The 12558-nt window shown below is 33.3% G+C and overlaps 1 protein-coding gene across 2 annotated transcripts in view; it reads left to right on the forward strand.

Annotated features, from left to right (window-relative positions):
* DCAF17 (DDB1 and CUL4 associated factor 17) overlaps window positions 1-12558 on the forward strand; it is a 39478-nt gene that overhangs the window by 5690 nt on the left and 21230 nt on the right. The window contains exons 3-8 of one of the 2 annotated variants that reach the window (XM_046658541.1): window positions 1468-1558; window positions 4032-4168; window positions 5613-5691; window positions 6526-6615; window positions 8783-8887; window positions 9190-9295. In XM_046658541.1, coding sequence (XP_046514497.1) covers window positions 1468-1558; window positions 4032-4168; window positions 5613-5691; window positions 6526-6615; window positions 8783-8887; window positions 9190-9295 — 608 coding nt within the window. The remainder of the gene's footprint in view (window positions 1-1467; window positions 1559-4031; window positions 4169-5612; window positions 5692-6525; window positions 6616-8782; window positions 8888-9189; window positions 9296-12558) is intronic. The other variant, XM_046658542.1, reaches the window with a different exon arrangement.

The raw sequence follows: 12558 nt of genomic DNA on the forward strand, positions 1-12558 counted from the left end.
GTGGGTGGAAGAAGGAAACCCCACCACTTGACTGCACTCACCCTGAACTCAGTCCCAAGAACAAGCAGCTGGGAGCTGGAGAGCTGGATGAGAAATGCTGTCATCCTGCCCCTCCTGGGGAGGTAGCCCTCTGGAAGCTGGGGGTGGAGGAAGTCCTGTGTTCTTGGCTGTACCAGTCTGGAGTGGAGTTTTCATCTTGTTGAGCTGAGTGGTGGGGAGGTAGCACATTCTAGTTCAAGCACCACAGACTTGCTATTCTTATTGAGCTCTAGTAGATTTTCTTGAATAAATGTTTCTTTGTTTGCTGTATGCCCCCAGGACCATTTTCAGAGCCTATAAATAGTTGTCTGTTTATCTTTTCCACCTGGGGAGGTGAAAATTCATCAGTTTTCCTGGGGAGTATGGCATAAGAGCTCCTCGTGCTATCATGTTAGAGGAGGAAATCTGGACATTTCTTAAATGATCATAATATCATTATCACACCTAGCAAAATTAGCAGTAATTCTTTGGTATTAATTAATGCCCATTTAATAACTTTCCCAATGTAGCGGTATGTGCTTTAATTTAAAAAACATTTTAAATCAGAGTAAGTGGCATTGATTGGTGGTCTGATGGTAAGTAGAATTGGTGTTATTTAGTATGCCATTCAGGAGTGTTTTACCCATAGGTTAGAATCATATATGTGGTTACTTTTGTTCTTGTGATTTCTGTTTGGTTTAAGCCATTGAATCAGGGAGAGAATGTCAAAGGTGAATAAAATTGTCACCCTGAAAATTTATTTGAAATAGTAGTTTAATTTTAAAGTTCACCAGTTAAAAAAATCAAAACGTCTATGATCACGTCTCAGTAGTAATCAGAGAAGTATAAATTAAAGGTAAGAGACACTTTTTCACATCAAAAACGTAGTGTTCGATATTGGCAGAAGTATAAACTTATATAAACTTATTCAACCTTTCCGAAAGGCAGTTTGGGAGTAAAAAAATGTTAAAGAGTGTTTCTTTTTTTATCTGCTAATTTTCATTCTAAAATAATGGGACTCTTTTTAACTAATTTTCATTTTAAAATGTTGGGATAACAGTTTATGAACACCATGAAATTCAACAGAAATATTCCTAATAAGTGGTCAAGGGTAAAGAAAGAATTCAATATGATCCAGTTTTGGAAAATAATCTGCAGGTAGATAGCGGAATATGAATAAAAACTAGAGGGAAATGAACCAAAATGCTAATAATGGTTATTTGTGATAGTTTTACAGTATTATAACCTATTTTAATTTATTATATTTTTCAGATTTTTTTCTATGAGTGTCTATAACGAATTTTGTGATTACAAGAAAATGTTAACAGTTAAGAAAAAGAAAGCAAAGTAGCAAATTGTATTGATATTCTAAATCTCTGAATAGAAAAAAATTAAACTTGAGCAAATGCTATCTCAGTTATCAAGAAGAATAATCTTTTTTTTTTCTAGTGTTGCTTCAGAGCCAAGAAAACTTTATGAAATGCCAAAATGTTCGAAATCGGAAAAAATAGAGGACGCTTTATTATGGGAATGCCCAGTGGTAAGATTTGTTTTTGAGCATGTTTCTAAAGCATTTTTAGCCTAGAAAAACTGATTATTGTTAATATATTACATAAAGGAATAAAACTCATATATCATGGTGTTCTTGAATCTTGAAAGGAATCAAAAAGAAAGTATATCTTTTGATTATCATTTTTCCTCATGAAACAATTTCTGTCTTAAAAACTTGTATATTAATGGGGCTGGCCCCGTGGCCGAGTGGTTAAGTTCGCGTGCCCCGCTGCAGGCGGCCCAGTGTTTCCTTGGTTCGAATCCTGGGCGCGGACATGGCACTGCTCATCAAACCACGCTGAGGCAGCATCCCACATGCCACAACTAGAAGGACCCACAACGAAGAATATACAACTATGTACCGGGGGGGCTTTGGGGAGAAAAAGGAAAAAATAAAATCTTTAAAAAAAAAAAAAAAAAAAAACTTGTATATTAATATTACAAATATGTATTAAAAATCTGATACCACTTGTAAATCCAGAAAACTAGAAAACGTTATGAACTGATTAAAAGTTCTATAAGTAATATAAGCTAGTTTATAGTTATTCTTAGCATTTAAGAGATCATTCTACTTAATATACTGAAACAATATAATATTCATTTAGGGCAACAGTTATGTTACATGATTCTGAAAGTGGATTCTTTCGAGTTTCCTCCACAAATCTTGTTAGGAAAATCATAAGATAAAAATAAAATAAAAGAATAAAAGTAAAATAAAAGTAATAAAATTCAGAAAGGTTTAAATCTATGTTTTCTTTCCAAACTCTATTGAAAGCTAAAAATAACTGTTGTGTCCCCAATATCTAAAGCTTTTTAGTGTATTTTCATTGGTAGAAAAGAGGAAGATGACAGATTTCTTAATTGAGAAAAGTTTTGAAGACACCAGTACAAAACACCAAAAATTTAGAGCAGTCCTGCAAAAACGAAGTTTCTAGTAACCTAATTCCTATTTTCATTTCTCTTTAAACATTTTGTTCACATTTGAAGTGAAGCAAGATTTTCCATTAAGAAAAACTAAGTAGCATATTGTTAACATATTGATGTGAAACTACGTTTAAATTAGCACCCCTTTTTTCTGAGACAATGTGTGAAATACAACTTTTGGTTTAGGAAAATAGCTCAAACCTATTATGTATGCTACTTCAAATTCCTATTTTTTTCATAGGCAAGGTATAAATAGTACATTTTAAAAAACTTTAAAATCTCCATGAGATGATACTTGTAAGACACCATTGAATGAAAAATTTATATCATTGCCTGTGAATTTAGTGTAAGATGTTCAGTAGTTAATAAGCTTAAAAACACACATGCACAAACAAAACCAAAAATACAAAACCAAAAATCAAAAAACAAGAAAACCTTGTTTCTCTCCCTAATATTCGAAAGGACAGACAAATCATTAGGAGCATATATAAAATAACTCTTCTGTTCACTAACAGCTTAAGGAAATACTAGATTAATGTCAACTTTCCTATTCTTGACTTTCCTCTTAGGACTTCCTTTTATTCCACAAATCAGTGTAGAACCCTTTGCTTCTCTTTCTCTTCCTGCCTCAGACTTCCACCTTGTGGTAGCTGCTCAGTGGCAAGGATGCCCAAGCAGCTATTGTCTGCCTTTTGAGGGAGTAATTCTTTAATGATATAGGTCATCTTTAAAACTAGGTCTGTCTTCTCTTCTTTGGCAGCTTTGATTCTAGTTTCCAGCTTTTCATTTGGGTTTAGAGTAGAGCCACAGTGAATAATGGCATAATTTGCTCTTTTGCCTTTTTTACTTCTATCAAAAAGACAGCAAATCTTAGAATAAAGAAACATTTATTGTAGCAAATCACTCTTAATTGCTATGCTATTCTACATGGTTTTAAGAACTGTTATTGTGGGCTGGCCCAGTGGTGTAGTGGTTAAGTTCACATGCTTCACTTTGGCAGCCCAGGGTTCGCAGGTTCAGATCCCATGTGTGGACCTGCAGCCACTCATCAAGCCATGCTGTGGTGGCATCCCACATACAAAATAGAGGAAGATTGGCACAGATGTTAGCTTAATTAGAAAGAGGAGAATTAGCAATAGATGTTAGCTCAGAGCCAATCTTCCTCACCAAAAAGGAAAAAAACCCCAACTGTTATTGTTATCATTGTTATCATAGATAGTAATACTCCTACTACTATTGTTATTATGATGTTTGGCTAGCATTTATTGGATACTTAATGATAAACAATAATTAATAAGTAATAAATTATTTCAGGTACTGTTTAAGTGCTTTACATGAATAAACTCACTAAGAAGTTAATGATGAAAATAATTTCCCACAGTTTTATCTTTCCTTAATTCTCTATTTGCACATTTAATATTCCTTGTTTGGTTTACGTATATGACTATTTCTTTAAGTGTTTAGCTGTTTTCTTTGGACATTGATTACTGCAGATTGTTCATAGCCAGCAGTTTTAGTTGTACACCTAATTTTTCTAGGGGGACATGCTGCCCAATCCATCAGATTATAAATCCTCTCTCATAGCATTGACTGCTCATAATTGGCTGCTTCGTATATCAGCAACTACAGGAAAAGTGCTTGGGAAGGTTTATCTTGCTTCATATTGCAAATTCAGGTATGAACTGTGACTTTATTATTCAAGATTTTATTATAAAAACTTGAGCCATGTGACCTCCAGCTTTTTTGTTTTGTTTTGTTTTCCGTTGTATACCTGGATCTTGATTTATAAACCTAATGTCTTTTTTTCCCCTCATGACTACATTTCAAGATCCTCATATAGAATCCCTTTATGATTTTCTTTGTATCTCTCATAAGTAAGTAACCTATAATAGTTGGCAGATAGACTTAAAAAAAATTTCCTGTGTTTTCCTTTCTACAAATACTATTTTATAGGAATTTTCCTGAATGCTAGTCTGTTTCAGTTAAATTATCTGCCTAGTACACTCTAAGAACTGTTAGTTTAACTATGAGTTTTATAAGTTAAATGTAAATTTTTGGAGTGAATACGTGCATGCAAAATGGGAAAGTAACATTTTTAATGCTTTTTATAACTTCCATTTTAAAGCAGGAATAACTTTTCTAAGTTTTAAATACTGTTAGATCAAACAATTATTATTCATTGAAACTCCAGAAGGATTAAAATTATATATTTTTTATAGGAATATATTCATATAAGGATCTGGAGGGAATTATTTTAGCTTCTTATTTGTTTCTAAAATCAGTTACTTTGCTTTTATAATTTGCGTAACTGAAAAACTGTTGGCTTATAAAATATCTGTTATTCAGTAGTCCAAGCTTATCTGCAGTTTTGCTTTCCATGGTTTCAGTTTACCTTCAGTCTATTTACTATTCAGTCTAAAATATTAAATGGAAAATTCCAGAAATAAACAATTCATATGTTTTAAATTGTATGCAGTTCTGAGTAGCGTGTTGAAATCGCCTGCCCTCTCCCTCTGTCCTGCCCAGGATGTGAATCATCCCTTTGTCCAGCATATCCACGCAGTGTATGCTATCACCCATTAGTCACTTAGTAGCTGTCTCTGTTATCAGATTGACTGTCAAGGTATCTTAGTGCTTGTGTTCAAGTAATCCTTATTTTATTTAATAATGGCCCCAAAGCACAAGAGTAGTGATGCTGGCAATTCAGATATGCCAAAGAGAAGCCATAAAGTGTTTCCTTTAGGTGAAAAGGTAAAAGTTCTTGACTTAGTAAGGAAAGAAAAAAAATTTTATGCTGAGGTTGCTAAAATCTACAGTAACTTTTATTATAGTATATTGTTATAACTGTCCTATTTTATATTATTATTAATCTCTTACTGTGCCTAATTTATAAATTAAACTTTCTCTTAAACTTTCTCTTAGGTATGTATGTATGGGAAAAAACATAGTGTATATAGGATTCAGTACTATCTGCAGTTTCAGGCGTACACTGGGGGTCTTGGATTGTATGGTCTTGGATTGGATTGTATGGTCATGGATAATGGGGAACACCAGTATTTTGATTTTAAGTATAAGGAAACTGACCCAAAGGAATAAACTTCTCTTTATTCTTTTAAAAGATACGTGAGCTGGGACACTCCTCAAGAAGTCATTGCAGTCAAGTCGGCTCAGAACAAAGGCTCAGCGTTGGCCCGGCAGGTAAACATCTTTAAACATTCAATAAAATGAAGTATTTATTTCCATAGGAATTTGTCTGCAAATTTGTTATGAAAGAACTAATGATCTTTGTTTTCTGAAGCATGCAGTAAGAGTTGTTTACCACAAATTTAAGAAATTCCCTTCAAGCCACTCTGGGGAAGTACAATAGATTATTTTACATTCCGTAGTGGAAAGGAATTGACTGGACCTTGTTCTCCAAAGTAAGGAGCTATCCTCTTCAAGCAGAGAAATCACTCAAGCTTTTATTGTTGATATTTTTTTCTCATTTCATATACTTATATCAGTGTAACACTACTTTCAAATGATATGACCATGATAATTATGTGTCTTTTGATTAGGCTCTTTGTTAAAATTCCAATTTATAATATAAATTATTAATACAATATTATATTAAAATACAATATATATTCGTCTATATTATATTTGTATTAATAATAATATTAATGTATAAATGAATATATATTTATAATAATATTACACAATATATAAATATATTTTGTTATAAAGTATATAAAATATGTTTTCATTGTATAATATGTAAAATACATTTTGTTGCTAAGAAATGTTTACTTTTGTAGATTTTTATGTGTATGTGCCTGTCTGTGTCTGAAGGGCTGAAGGTTTAGTGGACATATTTTGAACATGTATGTCTTCCTGTTTAAGTAACTTTGCAACGTAGATAGATGGATGTTTTCAGTTCGTGAAAACATCTACATAACTGCATGCTAGGACAGATGGATGTTTCCAACTCATGAAAACAGTGTATTTCAAATCCTCTTGAGAGCTGCCTGTAATTTTAGTCTTTCCTTTTAGGCAGGCGTTCGACAGCCTGTTTTGCTGTACCTTGCAGTGTTCCGTGTTTTACCTTTTTCACTCATAGGGGTTCTGGAGATCAACAAAAAGGTAAGAACTCATTTCTGATTGAATTGCAATATTAGTTTTCTGACAGCAAAATTTAATGTCATCATTTAATTATTTGCTTATTAGGTGTTTTGATTCGAAATGTTCCCCTGACTGTAAAAGGCTTGCTAACCTAGTGTATTTCATATCAAAATACATGAGAAGATTTGATGTGGGAAGAGAGCCTAATCATCCCTTGCATGTTTTTATGTCTCTCAAGTGGATAGTGTTGAATACCTGTGGTCATTAACAAACCATTACTTTATAGAATTATGAGATGAATAAGGTATTTTTTTCAGAGGACTATTCCAAAGCTTACTAAAATGATCATTAAAGAAAGGTGAAAAGCTGCAGCAAAATGCCTCATTTTAATTGTAAGGTATAAATCTAAAACTTGGCATATATGATATATAAACAAGCTTATAGTTAAATATGTAAATTTTCCAACTCATTCAGTTTTTAGCCTTACTGTTGTTGCCATTCTTCTTGTTTGTGGGTGGTTATATGGGAGGAAAGAAAGGACAAATTTCCTTTAAGTAAAAGATTCGATACTCTTCTACTTTCCTTGAAAAATTTACTTCTGGGTGAATAGTTATTTATTGGTCTATTCTACTAGTTTTAATTAAGCACCTGAAGTATTATAACAAATCTTAAGGGCCGACTAATATTCATTAGCAAACAAGATGAATGTATTAAAAAATTTTTATATTATATAAAATATACTAAATAATGTATTAAACTGTAAAAAGGCTAAAGAATAATATTAGTTATTAATTTTTTATTTTGTGCCGGGCAGTTTGAGCATTTTACAACATTGTAACACATAATATATTCAACTAGAAAGTTAAGCAGCTGCCTCAATCCTAAAGGTAATAAATGGAAGAGCTGGAATTTGAACAGAGATTTGACTCCAAAGTTTAATAGAGTGGCTACTTTATTGTAACACTCATTATTTGAAACTATGTTTGTATTACACAAGTCCTCCATTCAAAGTGGGAAACCAAAGTGGGGAACAAGAATCAGTGAATAAAGTCATGAGCTAGTCAAGATCAAAGCAAAGCATAATTATCCTTCTGAGAGATGACAAAAAACACAGCTCATGAATTCTCTTTGTGCTTGTGGATTAAGTAATTGTGTATGCTTATTACAGTCTGCAACAGAATGAAGACTTAGCAAAGTCACAGATTGTTTCTTTTTATTCTTACGTGTCCGAGATAATCATTTGAGGGATTTGGTTTTGATTATAGTTACTTGGAATTGAAGTATATCTTTCACTTACCATGCATAGTACCCAAGGTCTAGGCTCAGAATGTGCTTTAAGCTATTTATTGGGGTAGTAAATCTTCACTAAGTAATTTGTCTTGAGTAGAAACAGAAACAGATTTTCACTTATGTTCTAGTTGTTCTTTTGTTGCTATGAATATTTTTCTATGTTGGCTTTTGTTAAATATTAAAATAGGCACAGAATCAAGTTCTTTATCAGAGCTCTGTAGAGAATCATGACAGGATCCAGTGCATAGAACAGAAAGAAAGGGAACAATGAGCCAGAGCCTTACTCAGGGTCAGCGAGGCTAAGTGTCTCTGCAGGTGTTTGGTCTTTAACATGTTTGGTTTTTATATGACTGAAAATATCAAACAGTTTTAGGGATTTAAAGAGCAAGGTAATGATAAAATTCTGGAGTTGGCTGTTTCTCATTAGAGTTACTTTCTTAGATCCAGTCTCTTCACCCTCTAGCTAAAAAATAAATCTCTTTATAAATAACAGCTTAGCATAAAGAATAGGTCCTTGGCAGGATATGCATGGTAGAGTAAATATTCATGCAGACTTACATGGACTCAGTCTATGCCTATGTCTGAAGGAACAGGATTTGTTATTAGAAGACACTGACAAAACTATGAAGCAAATGGATGAAGCAAACGAATGCTGCTGCATCATTTTGAGGAGTATGTGCTGCGGTCCCAGTAGTGCTCTAGTCTGAGACTCCAGTGGCTTACCACCCCCTCCTAATAACACCTTAGCTTCATGTTTCTAAATGATAATTAAGTTAAAATGCTAGACAGCAGTGTTGTAGTGGTGACCTGAGTATTAAGCAAATGTACAAACCGCTGTGAACACTCAGCGGATCAGCCTTCTGGTCTTTTCTCAGGTGATAATCTACTTTCCCTTCAGATTTTCGGGAATGTAACAGATGCTACCTTGTCTCATGGAATACTGATTGTGATGTACAGCTCTGGATTGGTCAGACTCTATAGCTTCCAAGCCATCGCTGAACAGGTAGAGAAAACTGAAATTTGCCATACATAATTAATTAACTTGAGGTTTGGACTGAGGTATGAGTTTTTTAATGAGATGCTTTCAGAGTAAGGCACCTGTGTAGATTTCAACTCTACGAAACTACAAATGCAGAAAGACAAAGTAATCTTTAAAAGAGGGGTGGGAAGATAAACAGCCCCTTATATAAATAAAGACATTTTCTATGTCATATGATGCATGTGAATTTGATTTTTTCTCTCTCCAGACAGCAAATAAGTAGGTGCTAAAGCTACCATGTTTGTTTTGTTTTGTTTTGTTTTTAGTTCATGCAACAGAAACTTGACTTAGGGTGTGCATGCAGATGGGGTGGGACTACTGGAACTGTAGGAGAGGCTCCTTTTGGCATTCCTTGTAATATTAAAATCACAGGTATGGCTACTATATAGTATTTTTTTCACCTTAAAAAATAAGTGGTCATATAAATAGTTATTAATTGTAATCATCCAAATGTTTTTCTCATAATTTAATTATAAACTCAATTCACTTTACTCCTATATAGCATATTCCTTGTTATTGAGTAGATGTTGACAAAAATCTGTCAGTTATTTATTGAACTGAAGGCCTGGGGATGCTGGGTCTTGCTTGGCCAGAGATAGGGGACCTTTACCTTGCCACCTGAACATACAGTTTAGACACAGAGAAAACCTCCCGATATACTTAAAGATTGACAAAGCACAAGCAAGAAAATTACACACAATTCTGTAAATATAAGAAAAATGTTCTGTATTTAACTAGATTATCAAATTCACCAGTTTAATAAAAAAGAAATCAACTACTACTCAAATTTGAGCAGGGTATATTAAAAGATATAAACCATGACTGACTAGAATTCATCTCAGGAATACAAGGATGGTTTAATGTTTGCAAATAGATATAAAATTCACGAGTAAATTAAAAAAGAAAACATTTTATTATCCTAATGTATATTTATCTGTATTCTTAGTTCATTAAGAGTCATTCATTATCATGTTAAGAACGTCCTTTTATTTCCAACCAATAAACATCGTATTTTTAGGTGAAACTCCAAAGATTTTTCTAATGTAGACAGAATAAGGTAAGAATTTTTTTCTATCATTCTTACTTAACATTTTATCATTAACAGATCAAGAAACAGAAATAAAAGATTTCATTGTTAGAAAAAAGGAGATATTCTTTTTAGTTTTAAATGACCAACTTTGAAAACTTCTGAATGAAGGAGTTCAATATAGCCAATTAAGTTATCCAAGAGGTTAAAAAAATTATGTAAAAAATTAGTCAAGTTTTTAAATGCCTTGGACAAACAGAATTAGGCAGTTTTGTGAAAACTCAGCCCCAGCAATGCAAATACACTACAGGACTCTATTAAGAATTTTAAAACTACAAGCTCCAGTGGTAACTAAAATGAGTTATTTTGAAGAGTTCCCCAAAATGGTAGCATTGTTCTTGTTGAAATGCAGAGAATAAATGAGTAAAACAAAGAGGGTGATAAAGACAAAGTGCATAGAGGCTGAAGGATTGTGCTATGGTTTAGGTCTCTGTTTGTAGAAAGAAGACTGGATTCGTGAGCAGAATCTTGGTCTACCGTTAGTAAGAGTGAAACTTCACTACTAACTTAACTGGGGGTGTGATAGTGGGCAAATCACGTAACTTGTCTGGGCCTCATTTTTCTCAACTGTGAAATAATGATGTTTGAAAACATCTATGACATCACTTGTCACTATAAAACGTTGTAATTCAATGATTTTTAGACATTTGACTAGAAAAGTAGCATGTTATACTGGAAACTTTGAGTGTTTTTTCAAACTGTAGAGACTGAAATGCTTTTCATTTCTCCAAATTTATTTTTCAGGATTAGTTGTCTATACAAAGTAATATTCATTTTAACTTTAAATAGCTTTTTTCTTAATGCAAAGCAGTTCATTTTCATTACAGGAAAATTAGGAAATAAAGATAAATAGAGGAAATATAAAACACTCATAGTCCTTGTGCCTGGAGCTGTTATTATTTTGGAGTTAACCTTGGTGTTATTTTTTTCCTAATCTTATAAGGTGTATATTTCTATATGTCTAAAGCCAAAAAAGTCATACTGTAAATCCTCTTTCGTAAATTGCTTTTTAAAAAATTAACTCTGTTGAGGTATAATTTACATGCACTTTAATACACCCATTTTAACTGTATAGTTTGGGTTTTGCCAAATGTATATATTCATGAAACCATCACTACAATCAAGATTTAGAATCTTTTTATCACTCCAAAATGTTTCCCTGTGCCTTCCCAGCCAATTCCCTTCCCACCTCCAGCCTTGCAACCAGTGATGTGCTTTGTTTCTCTATAGCTTAAATTTATATTTTCTAGAGTTTCATGTAAATGGAATCATATGATGTGTATTTTTTTGTCTGGCTTCTTTCACTCAGCATATTATTTCTGAGATTCATTTCATATTGTTGTGTATATCTGTAACCTAACCCACTTTTATATGTTAATATTACGAATACTGATTTCCATCTCGATTATTTAGTAGATGGTCTTGTGAAAGCAATAAAGTTGGAGTCTTATCTCACTCTCTCTGTTTTTTTAAAGATTTATTATTTTTAATATATCTTTTTTTTAAAAGATATGCTTCTTTTGGTGAGGAAGATTGGCCCTGAGCTAACATCTGTTGCCAGTCTTCCTCTTCCTTATTCCCCCCCACCAAAGCGCCAGCACATAGTTGTATATCCTAGTTGTAAATCCTCCTACTTCTATGTGGGGTGCCACCACAGCATGGCTTGATGAGTGATGTATAGGTCCACACCCAGGATCTGAACCACTATACCCCTAGGCCAACCCCCCACTCACTCTTTACACCAAAATAAATAATAGATGGATCAAAGATTTAAAAGTTCTGTAAGAAAACTTGGGAAAATCTTTTTATCTCAGAGTGGGGAAGACCTTTCTAAGCATGGCGTAAAACCCAGAGCCATAAAAGAAGGGATTGATAAGTTTGGTTACATAAAAATAAACTTAAACATAGCAATAAAAACCCAAACAAACACACACACACAACATAAACCAACTCAAAAATCAAATAACAGGAGCTAGCCCTGTGGTGTAGTGGTTAAGTTCACACACTCTGCTTCAGTGGCCCAGCGTTTATGGGTTCAGATTCCAAGTGCGGACCTACACACCGCTCATCAAGCCATGCTGTGGTGGCATACCACATACAAAATAGAGGAAGATTAGCACAGGTGTTAGCTCAGTGACAATATTCTTCAAGCTAAAAGAGGAAGATTAGCAACAGATGTTAGCTCAGGGCCAATCTGCCTCACCAAAAAATAAATAAATAAAAATCAACAAACACGACATTATTTGCAAAACATCCTGTAAAGGGGTAATTTCCTCTCTATATAAAGAGTTCTACAGCTCAGTAAGACAAAGGACAACACAACAAAAAAGATAAGCAAAGGATATTGTTCAAAAGACAAGGAAATATAAATACCTTTTAATTAGAGGAGGGCAAAGCCCAGCAAAGAAAATACAAATTAAAATTCTCAAATATTAAAAAATTGATAACAGGGTTGGTGAAAGTATAGAAGAGGCACTTTTATTTATTGTTGTCCTTTATAGAGGACAATTTGTCAATATGTATCAAAATTTTAAATGCATACACTCCT

The sequence above is a fragment of the Equus quagga genome, chromosome 4, assembly GCF_021613505.1.
Source record: "Equus quagga isolate Etosha38 chromosome 4, UCLA_HA_Equagga_1.0, whole genome shotgun sequence".
Taxonomy (NCBI): Eukaryota; Metazoa; Chordata; class Mammalia; order Perissodactyla; family Equidae; genus Equus; species Equus quagga.